Raw genomic sequence first — 16,500 nt, 5'->3', positions numbered from 1 at the left:
CACAGTGCCCAGCGTCTGGGCAGGGGCCTCTGGGCCCACCAGCGACGCAGCCGGTGCTGGGTGCTCCTGGCGCCCCCGTAGGGCCCTCGTTGGGGTCAGAGGAAGGGTGCCACCCCGTGTGCAGGCCAGGAAGGCTTCTCGGAGGCGCTGACGTGGGCGGTCTGAGCTCACCACAGGGCTGCCCGGGTAGGCCCTCCCGCCACCGCCGTGCTGCCAGCCTGGGGGGCGTGGTTCTGGGGTGGTGCCCCGCCCTGGTCCCGCCTCGCCCTCTGCCCTCCTGCCTCCACGGGAGCCGAGCGAGGTTTAGAAGTCGTCATTTCTTGTTGGGAAGCCTTCAGAATTGTAGTTTATACTTTAGCTCTTCCCAAACCGTCCTTCAGACGAGCGCCTGCGAAGCCCACGGGCAGAAGTCTTTCCAGAACCTGACTCCCTGGTGCACAGCACGGTGGTGCGGGGCGAGGGGTAAAGGATATTTTCATATATCTGAGACCTGGTCACTTAATTTCAGGGTATATAAAGATGATCCATTTTGGTGCTTTCAGACTTTTTTGAGCTGTAGAATCCTTTGTTGGAAGAACATTCATGCAGAAATGTACTAAGCAGATGAGAGTAAAGCTGCTCTGTTCAGAGGGGAAGCCAGGGAGGGCTAGAGCTCCCTGCCATCTGCAAGAGCCCTGGAAGTGGGGGGCACTCCAGGGCCCCCCAAGGTTCTGCAGGGCCCACGGGACAGCCAGTGAGCTGGACCCGGGGATCACGGGATGTAGGTCACAGCTCCCACAAAGTCAAGCCCCTAAACGCAGCTGCTGGAGAGACTGAGGCAGGAGGATCCCAAGACTGAGGAGGGGCTCAGGGGTAGAGTGCCCCAGGTTCCATTCCCAGAGCCACCAAAAGAGAGAAGAACACCTGCCACACAGTCACTCAGGTGGTGAACCTGCCCGGTGACTTGGAGTTCCAGGAGTCCAGTTCCACAGCCATGGCCTCAGTGGGCTTCCGCTCTTGTGGTTGCCGTCCATTTCTACTTCTGTCCTGGGGGTGGGTCCCAGAGGAGGAGGCGCCCGGGAGGGGAGGGGTCTCTGGCTCCCTGCGGTGGGCAGGGCAGCTCAGCCAGAGAGAAGGAACAAGGCCCCGGAGCAGCGCCCCGGCTCCTGGCCAGAGCCTCTCCTCTGCGCACGACCTCGCCTTTGCTGTGGGTAAGGGCCCGGTGGAGACGGCCTCGCAGGCGGACTGCGCCACGTGGCCGTTGCTGCTGTGAGCAAGCCTTGCTGGCAGTGGCCAGGACCTTCATGGGAACGGCGACTCTCACCCGGCACCATGGCCTGGAGCCCTCCTCACTGGCGTGGCTTCCCTCTGAGCCAAGGAACGGCTCGCGGGGCCAGGGGTCTCTTACCTGCTCCCCCCACAGAGAGCGAGGCTTCTTGGGCGCAGCAGGTGCCTGGAGCTGGCGGCCAGAGAAGCAGCCCTTGGGTGCCCACAGCATTCTTCTGTTTTTTTTTTTTTTTGTTTTGTTTTTTTTTTCAGGGACAGAAGGAAAGGGGTCTGAATTAGGGAAGGGGAGGTCCCCGCCAGACACTGCCTGGGAGAGGGACAGGCTCTGGAGAAAGGGCAGCTCCCTGGCCTTCGTGGCGGGTTGGAAACGTGGGCGCTGCACTCGCTGCTGGATTCCCTCGCGCCCTTTCCCCGTCCTTCCTGTCAAATGCGGAGATTTAACCCAGTTATCAAGTGCCCGGCAGGCCCAGCCCCCGTGCCAGCCTCCTGGGGACCCATTGCTGCCAACGTGGTCCTGGGCAGAGCTATGGCCTGCTGCACTCTGTGTCATTAGAGTGGGGCTGCAGGGCCAGGCGGCTTCCCAGAAGAAAGGTCTGCTGAGCACAGCCTACAGGAGGCAGGGGGATGGCACACTTGGAGCCCTAGAAGACAGAGTGCTTGACGGGCAGGAAGTCCATCTCTGCCTGCAGAAAGGGCCATGGTGGGAACTCTGCTGTCCCTGAGCAGAGGGGCGTGGTCACAGAGATGGCCTCCCTGAGCAGAGGGGCGTGGTCACAGAGGTGGCCTCCCTGAGCAGAGGGGCGTGGTCACAGAGGTGGCCTCCCTGAGCAGAGGGGTGTGGTCACACAAGTGGCCTCCCTGAGCAGAGGGGCGTGGTCACAGGTGGCCTCCCTGAGCAGAGGGGCGTGTTCACAGAGGTGGCCTCCCTGAGCAGAGGGGTGTGGTCACACAGGTGGCCTCCCTGAGCAGAGGGGTGTGGTCACACAGGTGGCCTCCCTGAGCAGAGGGGCGTGTTCACAGAGGTGGCCTCCCTGAGCAGAGGGGTGTGGTCACACAGGTGGCCTCCCTGAGCAGAGGGGTGTGGTGGGAACAGCCTCTGGAATTTAAAGGAGCTGCAGGGAAGGAGTCTGCGCCAGGAGGCCCCCTCCACCCGCCTGGCCAGGGCCTCAGCCAGGCCTGAGGCAGCGCCTCCCAGAGTAGCTCGTGTAAATGGCTTTGAATCCCTCTGGCCTCCTGCCGCCCTGAGAAACATAGTGCGTGACTTTAGGAATATGCGGATACATCCTTTTCATAAAGGTTCACACAAAAATGCCTATTTAGTTCAAAAACTTGCCTCTCTCCTATCCGTGAAGAGGTAGCCCAGTGTTTTTCTTTATATTTAAATGGGAACATTTGAAACAGGCAGGAGTTCGTGACACAAATTAACCTATTTCCTATTTTTTGAACCTAACAGTATGCCCTAGATCTTTCCTAATGACGCATTGATCGACTTGGTGTTTCTAATTTCTAACAGTGAATGACACAGGTAGTGTGACTTTTTTTTTTTCTTTTTTTTTTTTTTTTTGTAACTACACTCCAATCTATGGGCATTGAGGGTTTTGTTGTTGTTTTGTTTTTTGGGGGTTCTTTTTGTTTTTGTACGAGGAATTGAACTTAATCACTGAGCCACATCCCTAGTGCCTTTTTAAAATTATTATTTTTCATTTTGAGACAGGATCTCGCCAAGTTGCCTAGGGCCTCGCTAAGTTGCTGAGGCTGGCTTTGGACTTGTGATCCTCCTGCCTCAGCCTCCCGAGCCGCTGGGATGACAGGCGTGCATTCACTGTGGTATATTTATACGTGCACAGAACCTAATTTTGTCAAGTTCATTCCCTTTCCTGCCCTTCCTGCCTCCCTCTCAGCGTCCTCCTCCTGCCCCGCTGGTCTTCCCTCGGTCTTACTGATATCTGTGCCCACAACACACACACACACACACACACACACACGCTTTTTCCCCTTATTCTGCTCTACCTTCTGCAGATGAGAGAAAACCTTGGCTTTGAGTCTGACTTATTCCACTTAGCATGATGCTCTACATTTCCATCCTTTTGGGAGAGGGGGCAAATGCCATCATCTCATTCTTCTTTTTAGCTGACTAAAACTCCATTGTGTATATGCACCACGTTTTCTTAACCCATTCATCTGTGGACGGGCATCTGGCCTGGGTCCGTAACTTGGCATTGTGAATTTCACTGCTGTAAACGTGGGGGCGTGCGTCACTGTATGCGTTCATCTTAGTTCTTCTAGGTATGTATGGGGGAGCGGGATGCTGGGTCATGTGGGGACTCCATTCCTGGGGTTTCGAGGACTCTCCATATGGCTTTCCAGGGTGTTGTACTAGCTTGCAGTCCCACGGACGGGTGTGAGCGTGCCTTTTCCCCACATCCTCGCCAGTCCTTGTTACTGTTTGTGTCCTTGATGATTGGAATTCTGACCGGGGTGGGGTGAGATGAAATCTTAGTGTACTTTTGAACCACCTGTAAAAATGTCAGATGTCTCTGAACTTCACCTGGCGGGAGGTGGGTACAGGAGGGGTGAGAATTAAATGGAGAAATTGGAACTTGACAGGACTAGAGGGTTGGAAGTGGACTCCAAGGAGGAGCCTCCCTCCACTGCATCCCACGCAGTTGCCCTGGAGAGCAAGCCACACCGCCGACGGCCATTGCCACACGCTAAGGCCAACACGGTTGGCGGACCATCATGGGAATCCTGGGCTCTTCCGTCTGGGGCTGCATCTGTCTGTGTGACTGCTGACCAGTCCAGGGCACAACCTGTTAGAGACGATCAGCATGGTAGAAAGAGTGACCTTTCCCCTCTTCTCTCCCCAACCCCAACCTGCAGAACTTCCTTCGTTGCCAGAATAACAAGACCAACTACAACTTGGTGTGTGAGACGCTGCAGTTTCTGGACTGTATTTGTGGAAGCACAACTGGAGGTCTTGGCCTCCTGGGTCTGTACATCAATGAGAAGAACGTAGCACTTATCAACCAAACCCTGGAGAGTCTGACCGAGTACTGTCAAGGACCTTGCCATGAAAACCAGGTGATTCCATCGTGCTGTTCAGTCATTTCGGAAGTGTTGACGAGAGACTGGTGCTGGCCTCGGGAAATGGAAGGGGGATCGTAGAGGAAAGGAAACAGACCAGGTGTAGGAAAGGGGAAATTCTGGGAAATGACGTGGGCCAAATTATATTGTTGTATTTTATGCATCCGCAGATAGGTTGTAACAAATCCCACCATTTCGTGGAGTTAAAATGCACCGATAAAAATACGAGGGAAAAAGTGACGAGCTTGGGAGTCACGTCACATCTGCCTGTTGCCCTGGGGAGTCGGTGGGACTGGTAGTGGGAAGTCACCCCTCGTGTCAGGCTCAGAACTCCACCTAATGATGGACTTGGGAGTTGACCTTGGCCTCCTGGTGTGGTTTGGTTGAATATTCAACTCTCAGTTGAGTTTTTAGGAACAGGTGGTAAAGTGGGGGTTCAGTTAGCACCCGAGAAGTGGTGATTTGTTTCATAAAACAGGAAAAATTAAAAAGTGGCCATTTGAGGGGAACGTAAACCTAGATAGAGACAAAATCTTCACACGAAACAGCCGGAAAGAGACCTGAGGACCTAGCTAGTTGCCATGAGAACTCTGGATTCTGAGGCAGAGCGGACCGCTAGTCTCTGCCGTCCCTGGAGGTGGTGTGGAGCGGCACCCGGGGCCTCTCTCCCCAGGAGAGCCCTTCTCACACGTGGCATCTTGAAGAGGGGCTGCGTTCCAGCCTGGGAGCTGGAACCGGTGTGATTTGCAACTCCACACCGGAGCTGCTCTGGCTGGGTGGGCGGAGCAGGGCTTGCCGTGGCGGGAAGGTGCGTGGTGCTGGGTGCTGGGAGCCAGACCTCCCCTCGGGGAGAGCGGTTTGCCACGGTCCAGGTGGTGTGCACAGCAAGCCGTCGGGCATGCGAGAGTGGTGGTCTGCTGGGCCTACCTTCCTCTCCTGCTGCCCTGGAGCAGATGGTGGGCCCTAGCTGGGAGGAGGAGCCCAGCCAGGCGCCAGGCTGCGGGGAAAGGCTTTCTGAGGCTTCGCAGGGCATTTCCTTCAAACCACGGGTTGCGTTTCTGCCAAGCAGAGGCTGCAGGGGGTTGTGCTCAGTGGAGGCTTTTACCTGGGGGCAGATGATTAATTCTGATATTGCATGAATTAAGCCAGAAGTTTGCTTTCCAAGCTTGCGCCTTAAGCAAAAGCAAAAATGAGTGACGTCGGGCGAATGGAACACACTTTTAAAGGGCAAAATGGGCTCAGACCCTGGTATCAGTCATGCACTGTATTTTCCTTTAAGAACAAAAGCTTGCTGCGCTGCACTATTTGGATTAGACGAGACCAGTTCATCAGTTAGCATGCATGGGGACTTTCCTACTGTTTACTGTTAATTCTGAAACTAGAGATTTTCATCTGTCTTTTATTTTTACCACTTTCTCACGGAAAATCGCAGCCCTCCCCTAGAGACATTGCTGGGAGCGGCAGACATTGTGTTGAAATAGCCGTTGAGCCTGTTGGCCTTTGACGGCTGATTTATGGCCGGCGTTTGTGTAAATGTCTGTGTCTCTCTGCCCAGAACTGCATCGCCACCCACGAGTCCAACGGCATCGACATCATCACAGCCCTGATCCTCAATGACATCAACCCCCTGGGGAAGAAGCGCATGGACCTTGTGTTAGAACTGAAGGCAAGTTTGAGAGCCCTGAGCTCAGGGTGCTCGCGTGGCCTGTGACCTGGTCACAGTCCTGGGACTAGGTAGCAGCAGCAGTTCTGTTAAACTACGTGGAAGATCCAAGTCACGTGTTCTGACTGAATGTGGCACTTAAGTCTTCTTTCCAAATAAGGGCCTCGGGACAGGGACCAGCTTTTCAACTGTTAGGTCACATGTCACTCAGAGCTGAGAAGTGAACTCAGACGGCAGCCGAGAACCAGAAGCCTTCATTCCAAGAGCTACAGGTTGGGAGGCAACGGAAACGTTCTTCTCTCTGTGGTTTCTGGAATGTTCCCCCTTTGAGGAAAAAGAATTGGTAGTACAACCAAACCTATCTAGGACCCCCCCCAAAAATCCATTTTTACTTTATCAGTATAGCAATTTTCCATTCAGTCCTTGACTTAGCAGAAGGGTGGCTAGTAATTTTGGTTTCAAGTAAGGGCAGAACACTGACCAAGGATGTGCCCTCAGGCCTGCGATGACCTCGAATCATGTACAGATGGAGACCTTCACGTGGTTGGTGCGGAAGCACCACTGGCTTGTGAGTCTCCACAAGCACTGAAGTCATTTTTCAGAGTAAAAGCAGTGGTTCTGAGGTGCCTAAGCTGCAGGGTCTACAAGCCGACCTTTGGACTGTGTGACCCACTCATCCCAGAGGGTGACTTGTGGAGTGAGCCCCAGACTCTCCCCCGCTTAGCGGTTCCAAAGGCTCTCACGGAATCCAAGGCATCAGGCCTCGGGGTGTAGGTCGTAGGCGGCCCTCGCCTAGCATGCATGAGACCCTGGGTTCCACACCTAGCACTCCACCCCTGAAGAAAAAGAATACAGAGGTTCAGTTCTGGAACTCGAACTTTCAACCCACCCTGGCTAGTGTCACTGAGCCTCCTAGCCGTCCCCACGCTGGGATGAGTTGAGATCTGTGCTTGCAGCCACATATAGCAGTGAGCACTTCGTCTTTATCATGGAAGGGCCCAGAACTGCAGCGTTCAGTGGAAACACCATCTGTATTTACTGCACGGAAGTGTGTCTTGGGGAAGGTGTTAACACTGAAGCCAGGGGCATGGCACACTTATTTTTATTTTTATTTTTATTTTTTCTTTAGTACTTCAGTGGAGGGTCCAAATTAATTAGTTGATTTGGGTGTATGGATTTTTTTTTTTTTAGCTGACTTTAGCTCCTTCTGAGAAATTTTGCTTTACACCTGGCTTGAGCATCACACCTGGCCAGCACTTATCAGAAAGTACACTCTAAGCCGCTGGACAACCCTGAGACATTCATGTGCTCCGGGGTAACATTTCAGTGACCTGTTCCACCAATTCAACAGTCTGAGGACCTGAGGATAATCATAGAAAGTTCTTACCTGTGATAGCACAGCAACCTGACTGAGCTGCTGTGAAGCTTGGGAGGACCCTGACACACACACACACACACACACACACACACACAAAAGCAAGATCTTTAGAGTCCTGTACACAAAAAGCATACAAATCCTTATGGCCCAGGACCCCGAGTGGGGTCAAGCCGAGATCCGCAGGTTGTGGACACCCAGGCCCTGTTAGCAGAGTGGGACCGAATGGCTTGGCAGGTGTGCGGTGTTCCTCTGGGTCACTCTGGTTAAGTGGTGTTGGTTGCGCTCCCGTAACATTTGGAGTTATGAATGTCATGGGAATATTTTCACACCAGGGGTAATTGCCCTGTGGCCTGTCTTCTCCGGCCTGCAAGCTGAGCAGCAGTGTCTACCCTCATCTGCCCCCACAGAGAGCATGCCTCTCCATACCTTGGGAACATGGAGTCAGCATGGCCTGTGCCCGGACAGCCCTGTCACCATGAGAGTGACAGCCCATCAGGCCTCCAAACTTGCCATTTGGTATCTGCAGGGTCAGCCAACCACAGGATCAAAAATATTTGAGGAAAAATAATTGCATCTGTGCTGAAATGCACAGTTATGTTCTTGGCATTATTTTCTAAAAAATATAGCGTAACAACAGCCATTGGCCTTGCCCTTTACTTTGTGTTAGGTGTTATAAACAGCCCAGAGCAGAAGTGTCTGGAAGGCCTTCTGTAAAGGACCTGAGCATCCCTGGATTTTGGTTCCCCCGGGGTCCTAGAACCAATCTCCCATGGCACCATGTTTAGATTTCCAGTTTTTGCTGGCTCGCGCGTCAGCTGGCCTCTGCCTGTCTGACCTGAGTTGTATCGTGTGCACGCATGGGGTCTGAAGGGGCACCTCCTCTGCCTGGTGCCCTCCTGGTAGATGCCTGTCTGTCCAGCGGGGTGCACACCACATCCCCATCCCTAGCAGCTCCCCTGCCTCCCTCACCCTGGCTTTCTCCTTTAGAACAACGCTTCCAAGTTGCTCCTGGCCATCATGGAGAGCAGGCACGACAGTGAGAACGCCGAGAGAATTCTCTACAACATGCGGCCCAAGGAGCTGGTGAGTTGGGAGCCTCAGGGGACTTGGGACCCAGCCGTGCTCTGCCGCCTTGAGCTTGCTCAAAGATTCACCGGGTCAGAAGGCCGAAGGAGACTCTTGATTCACCTCCGAGCGGTGGGGAGGGGAGGTGCAGGGCCTGGGCTCCCTCCCCTTTTTCTCTCATGGGGGACAGTGTGCAGAGCAGGTCGAGAAGCCCAGCTGGCCAAGTTCAGATTCATTCCTGCGTGCTTTGGGCAGTCATCTGACCTCTCTGAGCCATGCACTTTCCTGGTTCATAAAAGAAAGATAACGTCACCCGGGCTGACATGTGGCCTTCAAGACTAGGTGAGCAGATCACACGTAGCCCTTAGTGCCGTGCCTGGCGCGCGGTGAGTCCTCTGGGACTCGGAGCCCTTTCCTGCCGTCCTGCTCTTCGCTGGCACTTTTGCCAGCTCTTTGGCCAGTGCTGAAGAGATCCCGTCTGGTTTTGGGTGGCTGGTGTGCTTTTCTGGCCTGGGTTTTCCTTGGAGGAGACAAGACCTGGCTTATGTCTGAGTGGTGGGAGTCACAGTGGGCTGTGAGCCCCAGGTTGGAGTTGGGGCTGCAGACTGCCAGAGGAGGCGCGCTCAGAGACGGCGACAGGAGCGGAGGACAGGGCTCTCTTTGTGGACTTCTCCCCATACAGAGAAGCTGTGGCCGACAGACTTCAATGAGGGCATTAAAACGTCTCTGCCTCCTGCCGACCCGAATTGCTCTCGAGGCCAGGCCAGAGTCCCTTTATGTATTTCTTTAAATAAAGTTAAGAGCAGCCCGGCTCTTTGATCTCTGAGGCCAGGGAGTAAGTTCCCAGCCCGAGCCGGGAGTCCTCTGTGCATTTACGTAACAGCTTGTATAACCGGGAGTGACCGGGACTCTAGGGGTCATCGTTCTTGAGTAGGGTCACAGTGACCTTGTGGAGGTCCCATTCCTGAGCCCTTGAATTTAGAAAGCACCCGGCTCTTCTGGCCTGTCTAGGTGGGGACAGGCCCACACCCAGTGCTGTGGCTGCCTCTGGCTCCTGGGTGGCCCGTTGTGCCTGGAGAACATCCCTCTGGCTCCTGGGAGGAGTCGGGCTTCCTGGAACCAGCTCAGATGTCGGGAGTGTGTGAGCGTGCGCTCTGGGACACGGCCCTGGGTCCAGTACCACAGGCTGTCTGCTCGACTTGGAATCAGAGAACTGAGAAATAAAGGCTCGGAGGGGGAGGCCTTTGTCTCCAAAGCCCAACCCAGTGCCTGACGTGGCGTCGGCGCGGAAATGGGTGGCTTGATTTTGGGGTGATGAGAATAATTCCTCTGAACCATCAAAAAATCTGAATTTTTCGTACAACTTAGGGAGTGAAGGTATTTATTCTCACTCTTCTAATGATGAACTCCTGTTCATTTAATAAATCCTGGCCAGGCCCTCCATTGTCCAGGGCATTGTGTGGCCCCAGGGCAGGTGTGGGTACAGGCAGAGCCAGCTCCTGCTCCCCAGGAGGCCGGGGGTGTAGAAAGCAGGACAGGTCCAGAAAGGCTCAGTATGCTGGAGGCATGAGTCCAGCCAAGCACACAGACCCCAGGGACAGAGTCGTGTCATTGTGAAGGAGTCCAAGCTCATTAGCTGTGACGTTAGCAATGTTCTTTGCGCGTGCTTGTTCATAAAGAAATGGAATCTCCGATACTTCTTAAAGCGTTAGCATTGAATTTTTAAAAAAGAATGTTCAAATAGGAAGTGGTCTATAGATGTTACTAGATGTCTGTTATTTTCACATGGTATATAGGCTTGGGGGAGGGGGGAATCGAATAAGATAAAAATTTCACAGCCCGGCAAGGTAACACATATCTGTAGTCCCAGCAACTCAGGAGGCTGAGGCAAGAGGATCACAAGTTTGAGGCCAGCCTCAGCAATTTAGTGAGACCCTGTCTCAAAAAGGACTGGAGGTGCAGCTCAGTGGTAGAGTGTCCCTGGGTTCAAGCCCCAGCAACAAAAAAACGAAAGAAAGAAAAGAAGCTATTCTAAAAATGAAGGAATTTCTTAGATTTTTCCTAAAAGGGCAAAATCGGGATTAGGGAGACCTGGTGGAAAGAAATGTGGCGGTAGGAAAGATCAGGCTTCTAGCCTGCATTTGGATCCCATTTGCCTTTTCAAGGTGCTTTTACGGCCATTGTCTCCTTTTAAAGTCGGCGCCACAGAACGTCTCTTGCTCCGAGTAGAGCGAGTGAATCTCCTCGCCTGTCCCTGGAGGCTCTCCCTGGCCTTCACTGCCCGCAGCCGTGCTGGGAGGATTCTGAGGCTGCCTCCGAGCCCTGTGGGAAAGGGCACTGAGCTGGACGAGCAGCATCTGCCCAGGAGAGGGCCTGCCACCTGCGTGTAGAGACGCCCGTCCTCAGGGGTCCCCTGGCCCTTCTTGCAGGTGGAAGTGATCAAGAAGGCTTACATGCAAGGCGAGGTCGAGTTCGAGGATGGGGACAACGGCGAGGAGGGGGCCGCCTCCCCCAGGAACGTGGGGCACAACATCTACATACTGGCGCACCAGGTGGGAGCGCCCGCACCCCGCCCTGCCCGAGGCCACGCCCCCAGCCTCCCCGGCGCCTTCTCCGAGGGCTGGCTGCACTCGGGAGCGCAGCTCTGGTGCTCTGCATCTGACCGAGGCCCCGAGGCCCAGGACTGTCTGCTTTCCCACTGTGCTGGGGTCACGGGCCTGGAAATCCCCCTTACAAGCACCCACCCTGGGTGGTGACATCGTGGCTCATGACCTCGTTGGGAGCGCTGGGAAAGGCATCTGGCCTTGCTATAAATATGGCCCAGTCTCTACGGCCTAGAGGAGTGAGCTCCGGCCACCCCGCCCTGAACTTGTCAGTGGGACTTCCTTCTGTCCTGGGGATGGGTGACGCTCCGTGCCCTGGTGTCCCAGTGTCCCACTTCTTAATTCTCCTCCCACGTAGCTGGGTTCTGGAAGGTGTTTCCTCCTGGATTCTGATGTGTTTTGGACTTCCGGGTGGGTCTGGGCAGACTGTAACCAGGCCTGTTTCCTGTCCCTCAGGCAGAGGGCCTGGGTATAAGCAGTGATGGGGTTGGGCCCAAGGTTGGTAGGTCCCTGCCCACTTCTCCCCCACGACCAGCATCTCGCCTCCAAGAGGGCTTCTGAACATTCCCCTTGGAGGCTCTGTACAGAAAACCCCATCTCCCGCTCGTCTATGCAGAAATCAGGGGAGCCGAGTGCAGTGGCTCATGCCTGTAATCCCAGCAGCTCAGGAGGCTGAGGCAGGAGGATCAGAGTTCAAAGCCAGCCTCAGCAAGGCCCTAAGCAACTCAGTGAGACCCTGTCTCAAAATAAAAAATAAAAAGTGCTGGGGACGTGGCTCAGAGGCTGAGCACCTCTGGGTGCAATCTCTGGTACCCAAAAGAAAAATGAAAAAAGAGAGAAATCAAGGGGAAGCAAGGACCCTGTGGAAGCTTTCAGAACTTTTCTCCTGGGCTCCCCAGATGACCCCTGTGCAAAAGCCCCTGGACAGAAGGTACAAGCCTCCCACACCTTTGCCCTTCTGCTAGCTGCTGGTTATGATGCACTTTTTAAAGCACAGAGTTAGAAGGAGCGCACGCCTTCCCTTTGTGGAGACATGGCCCCTGCTTCTGTGCTTGTTCTAGTTGGCGCGTCACAACAAAGAACTTCAGACCATGCTGAAACCTGGCGGCCAGGTGGATGGAGATGAAGCCCTGGAGTTCTATGCCAAGCACACGGCGCAGATCGAGGTAAGAGCGGAGCTGGCCAGGGCACGGGGGAGCCGAGGCTTCGGGGCACGGCCTTCAGGGCTGAGGCCTCCATTAATCCCTGCCCTGTGCCAGGGTGGCGTGCATTCCTTCATCTGAGCAATGGAAGTGCTGCGAGCACCTCCTGTATACAGGTCTTGTGTCCGGTGCTGATGATCCAGTGATGGCCCAGACGGTCATGGTTGCTTGAGGGCTGGCAAGAAGGCAGCCTCTGAGCAGAACTGTCCAAAGTCATCTCATTCGTGACAGATTCTGGCCAGGCCACAGGGACATGGCATTATAGGAAAGTCCAGCAGAAGGACCTGCTACAGACTATGACGCCCAGGGGGCCTCTTCTGAAGCCAGACTTCAAGTCGTAGGAGTGGAACAGGCAGAGCCCAGGGAGGAGCTCCTCAGACCCCGGGGAGGAAGGTCCTCCAGGGTGGAGATGGAGCCAGGCCGGGTGGCTGGAGTGCAGAGCTGCAGGGAGAGGGCAGCCCAGAGCCCGCAGAGCTTGGGCTCCGTCCTGGGAGAAGTCCAGACTTGACCCCCAGAGCCATGGGGGCTGCAGGGGAGCGTCGCTCAGGGGGACGCTTACAGTCACATCTGCATTTTAAACCCAACACATCAAGATCTTACTCATGATCCTCCATGAACGAGGCGGTGGCCTCCCTGTTCTTCACATGGAGAATCACAGCTGTAAGCTCAGGGGAGTTGTGTCCCTGCTCCGACTCTCAGTGACAGAGCTGGAATTTTTAGTCCCTGTCTGTCTGATCCCTGAGCTGGGGATGCATTTTATGTCCCCTGCATTGTCTCTTATCCTCTGAGGGAGCACAGGCTTCTGTCTCCAGGCCCTCGGCAGCAAGGGATGACGTGCCATGTTTTACCAGTGAGGAAATGTCCAAGTGCCGTATCATTTTTGAAAGGAAGAGTCGGCAATATAATGTGTTCAAGGTGGAGACTTTTCCAGAGTCTGTTCTTCCCTGATGAATCAGGTTTCCAGGCCCTCTAACGTAACGTATCATGTCACTGATGTGCCAACCCGCCAGGGTATGTGAGCACACACCCTTGATTCATCATGAGTGTCAAGCAGCTTGGCCAGAGGGCCGGTTGCGTCCTCTGGAACCCTTGGAAGACGTGCATCGGGTGCTGTAGAATGTCAGAGGCGAGCAGAACCTTGGAGGTCATGTGGTTGAGCTCCTTGAGTTACTGGGGAGAAGCCCCAAGCTTGGTTGGGTTACAAGGTATGACCAGGGTCATGCAGCCCATTGGAGGCAGGAGAAGAACTGGAGAAGTTCCCCTGCCTCCCATTTGTAAGTGACTTAAAAATAAAAAGAGGTGTGGACAGGTCTTAAATGACAGAGAGAAAGGCCTGATGTCCCTGCCCCTGGCCAGCACCCTCCCCTCTCTTCAGGTTGCCCTGGGGTTACCTGTGTTAAGCCAGGGGACAGTTGGTTGCCCCCGAGGCTTTCTTTCCAGCCCCAGTGTCCTCCCTCGGGGAGTTGGGCGGGGTAGCCCTGGGGTCTGGAGCCCATTCCTGCCCGGAGGCTGCCTCCTCTGCTCCTCCTTTTCCTCCTGAGCCCAGGTGCACATCTCTGACCTGTCCCTTGGAGGAACACAGACTTATCCACTGTGGCTTGACTGTAGGGCAGGCGGCTCTCGATCGCAGGAGCCTGCAGTGGCCCCTGCCCCTGTTTCCAGCAGAATCAGCTGGGGAGCTGGGCCAGGGACAGGTGCTGGTCACCAGCCCCCCCCCCCCCCCCATGGCTCCAGTTCCACGAGGTCAGGTTGTGAACCAGCTCCAGTAGGAGAACAAAGGCTCGCGAACCTGAGCTCCAGCTAGATTTGGGAAGCGCTGGTCTATAAGCCTCAGAAAATGTGGAGCCAGGGCTTGGGATCCTGTCCCACCTCTGGCACACTTTCCCACTTGTGTTAGTCAGCTTTTCGTCACTGTGACCAAAATACTTGATAGGAAAAATTTAGAGGAGGAAAAGTGTATTTGGGGCTCACAGTTGCAGAGACCTCAGCTCATGGTCAGCCAGTTTCATTGCTCTGGTCCCAAGGTGAAGCAGGGCATCATGGCAGAAGGCCCAGCAGAGGCAAGCTGCTCACTCAGGGCAACCAAGCAGAGGGAGGGAGGACGGGGACAGGGGCAAGGGACCCCAGGGAGGATGCGCCCTTCCAGAGCACACCCCAGCGACCCACCTCCTCCGGCCACGTCCCACTGCATGCAGTTACACCCAGTCAGCTCCCACGTCCAGCACTCCCCCTCTGAACTGTCCTGCAAAGAGGAGCTTTGGGGGTCACCTTGCACCCCCACCACAACCCCAGAAAAGTTATGGGGAGGATAGGGTCAGCTCTTGTCGAGAGGCTTGGCCCTGGGCCTCCCCTGTCTTCTCCAGCCTCTGGAGAGGAGAATGAAGGGAGGTCATACTCCGTTGTACTGTGGCCCGCTATCCTTTTGAAATCCCTCGGCCCAGGACTGTAACGCAATTCAGCGCCCTAGCATTTGAACAATCCAGACCAGACTGTCCTCTCGCCTGCTGAGCCTGTCGAAGGCGTCCCCCACCCCGGGGCCCAGCATAGCAGTGAGGCCGTCCCAGAGTTCCATGGACACCTTGGCTTACATGCCATACATTGTAGATGTGATGACAGGTGAGAGGTAGGAGGTCATTGCAACAGGATGTAAGCCAAAGGTCTCTGCACTAGCTCCTCTCTGGCGGAAATAACCCAGTTGTGCTGTCCGAGTAAGGATCTTAGGTTTGCACTACACCGCTCAGTACAAGAGTCGTGTGGCTACTTAAATGAAAATCAAATAAAATGGAGCATTCTGCTCCTTAGTTGAAGTAAGCATACATGCTAATGCTCAGAGGCCACCTGAGGCCAGCTGTCCTCCTGGGCAGCATAGTGGAGAACCATCTCGCCCCTGGGCAGGAGCAGCCTCATGTGACTGTGTACATGAAACAGTGTAAGTTCCAGGTAAAAGCTGGTCACGTTAAAATGACTGGGGACTGAGGTGAGAAAAATGCTTGTAAAGACCAGAACTGTTCTCAGGGCAGTCCGAGCGAGACGACCCAGCCAGGCCACAGACTCCGAGAAGCGTGTTACTTCTTATTCTGAACCTCAACAGCAGGGCCTCCAGCTGCACTCGGCCCTCACATGGGGTTTCCAAGGTGGCTACTGAATCCCTCCTTTGTTTTCTCCCCAGATTGTCCGATTAGACCGAACGATGGAGCAGATCGTCTTCCCAGTTCCCAGCATATGTGAATTCCTGACCAAGGAGTCGAAGCTGCGAATCTACTACACGACGGAGAGGGACGAGCAGGGCAGTAAGATCAACGACTTCTTCCTGCGCTCAGAAGACCTCTTCAACGAGATGAATTGGCAGAAGAAGCTGCGAGGTGGGTCACAGCTCGGGGGTCTCGCTCTTGAGAGGCGGGTCCTGGGCATCTCACAGACGCAAGCTGGGTAATGTCTTCATCTCCCAGCAGAAGCCACGTGGTGTCATTTGTGACTTTCCAGGAGGCCAGTGGCTCTTCAGTAGCTGATAAATTGGGCCCCGGAGAGGCTTCCTACATGCAGCATCCGACCTGATGGGACTTGGAAGTTCCGTGAAGACTTAGAATGCTCTTATTTTCTTTTGTGATTATCTCAATGTCAAAAATACAGGCCGGGTATGGTGTAATCCCAGCAACTCAGGAGGCTCAGGCAGGAGGATTGCAAGTTTGAGGCCAGCCACAGCAACTTAGTGAGGCCCTAAGCAACTCAGCAAGACCCTGTCTTAAAATAAAAAATAAAAAGGGGCTGGGGATGTGGCTCAGTGGTTAAGCACCCCTGGGTTCAATCCCCGGTACCAAATAAATAAATAAATAAATGAATAAAGAGGGAGAGCCCGGGCCTGGTCCTCGAGCTCCCAGGATGGCTGGTAGGCGGGCAGTGCAGTCAGCCTGGTGCTCCTTTGCTAGCACACCTGCTCGCAGACTCCGGTGTTTTCCCTTGGATTTGAGGCCCTAAATCATTTTCTGGGCAGTAGAATCATTTTCCATGTGAGATGCATCGTTGCCCTCCAGCGAGTCCCGGTTGAAATGACACATGTATAGGGCTTCCGCAGAGGGCGCCCCTGCTCCCGGTTTTCATTAGGGGTTTAACGTGGTCTTTCAGCCCCAGCTGCAGCTTGGCACCAGCCGTGTGGCGGACTTACAAAGGAAGTCCCGCTTCCACTGTGATCTGGGCGCCTGCCGTGGGGTGCGTGGGGGCGCGGGAGAGATGTGTCAAGGT

The 16,500-nt window shown here is 54.7% G+C and overlaps 1 protein-coding gene across 4 annotated transcripts in view; it reads left to right on the top strand.

The window, feature by feature from the left end:
• ITPR1 (inositol 1,4,5-trisphosphate receptor type 1) overlaps positions 1-16,500 on the top strand; it is a 314,683-nt gene that overhangs the window by 248,843 nt on the left and 49,340 nt on the right. For all 4 annotated transcript variants that reach the window (XM_079122175.1, XM_079122176.1, XM_079122174.1 and 1 more), the window contains 6 exons: positions 4,147-4,347; positions 5,906-6,016; positions 8,379-8,474; positions 10,886-11,008; positions 12,121-12,225; positions 15,431-15,623. In XM_079122175.1, coding sequence (XP_078978301.1) covers positions 4,147-4,347; positions 5,906-6,016; positions 8,379-8,474; positions 10,886-11,008; positions 12,121-12,225; positions 15,431-15,623 — 829 coding nt within the window. The remainder of the gene's footprint in view (positions 1-4,146; positions 4,348-5,905; positions 6,017-8,378; positions 8,475-10,885; positions 11,009-12,120; positions 12,226-15,430; positions 15,624-16,500) is intronic.

The sequence above is a fragment of the Sciurus vulgaris genome (assembly GCF_902686455.1).
Source record: "Sciurus vulgaris genome assembly, chromosome: 19".
Classification (NCBI taxonomy): Eukaryota; Metazoa; Chordata; class Mammalia; order Rodentia; family Sciuridae; genus Sciurus; species Sciurus vulgaris.
The sequence above is the reverse complement of the archived record's forward strand: the minus strand, read 5'-3'. Positions and strand labels throughout refer to the sequence as shown.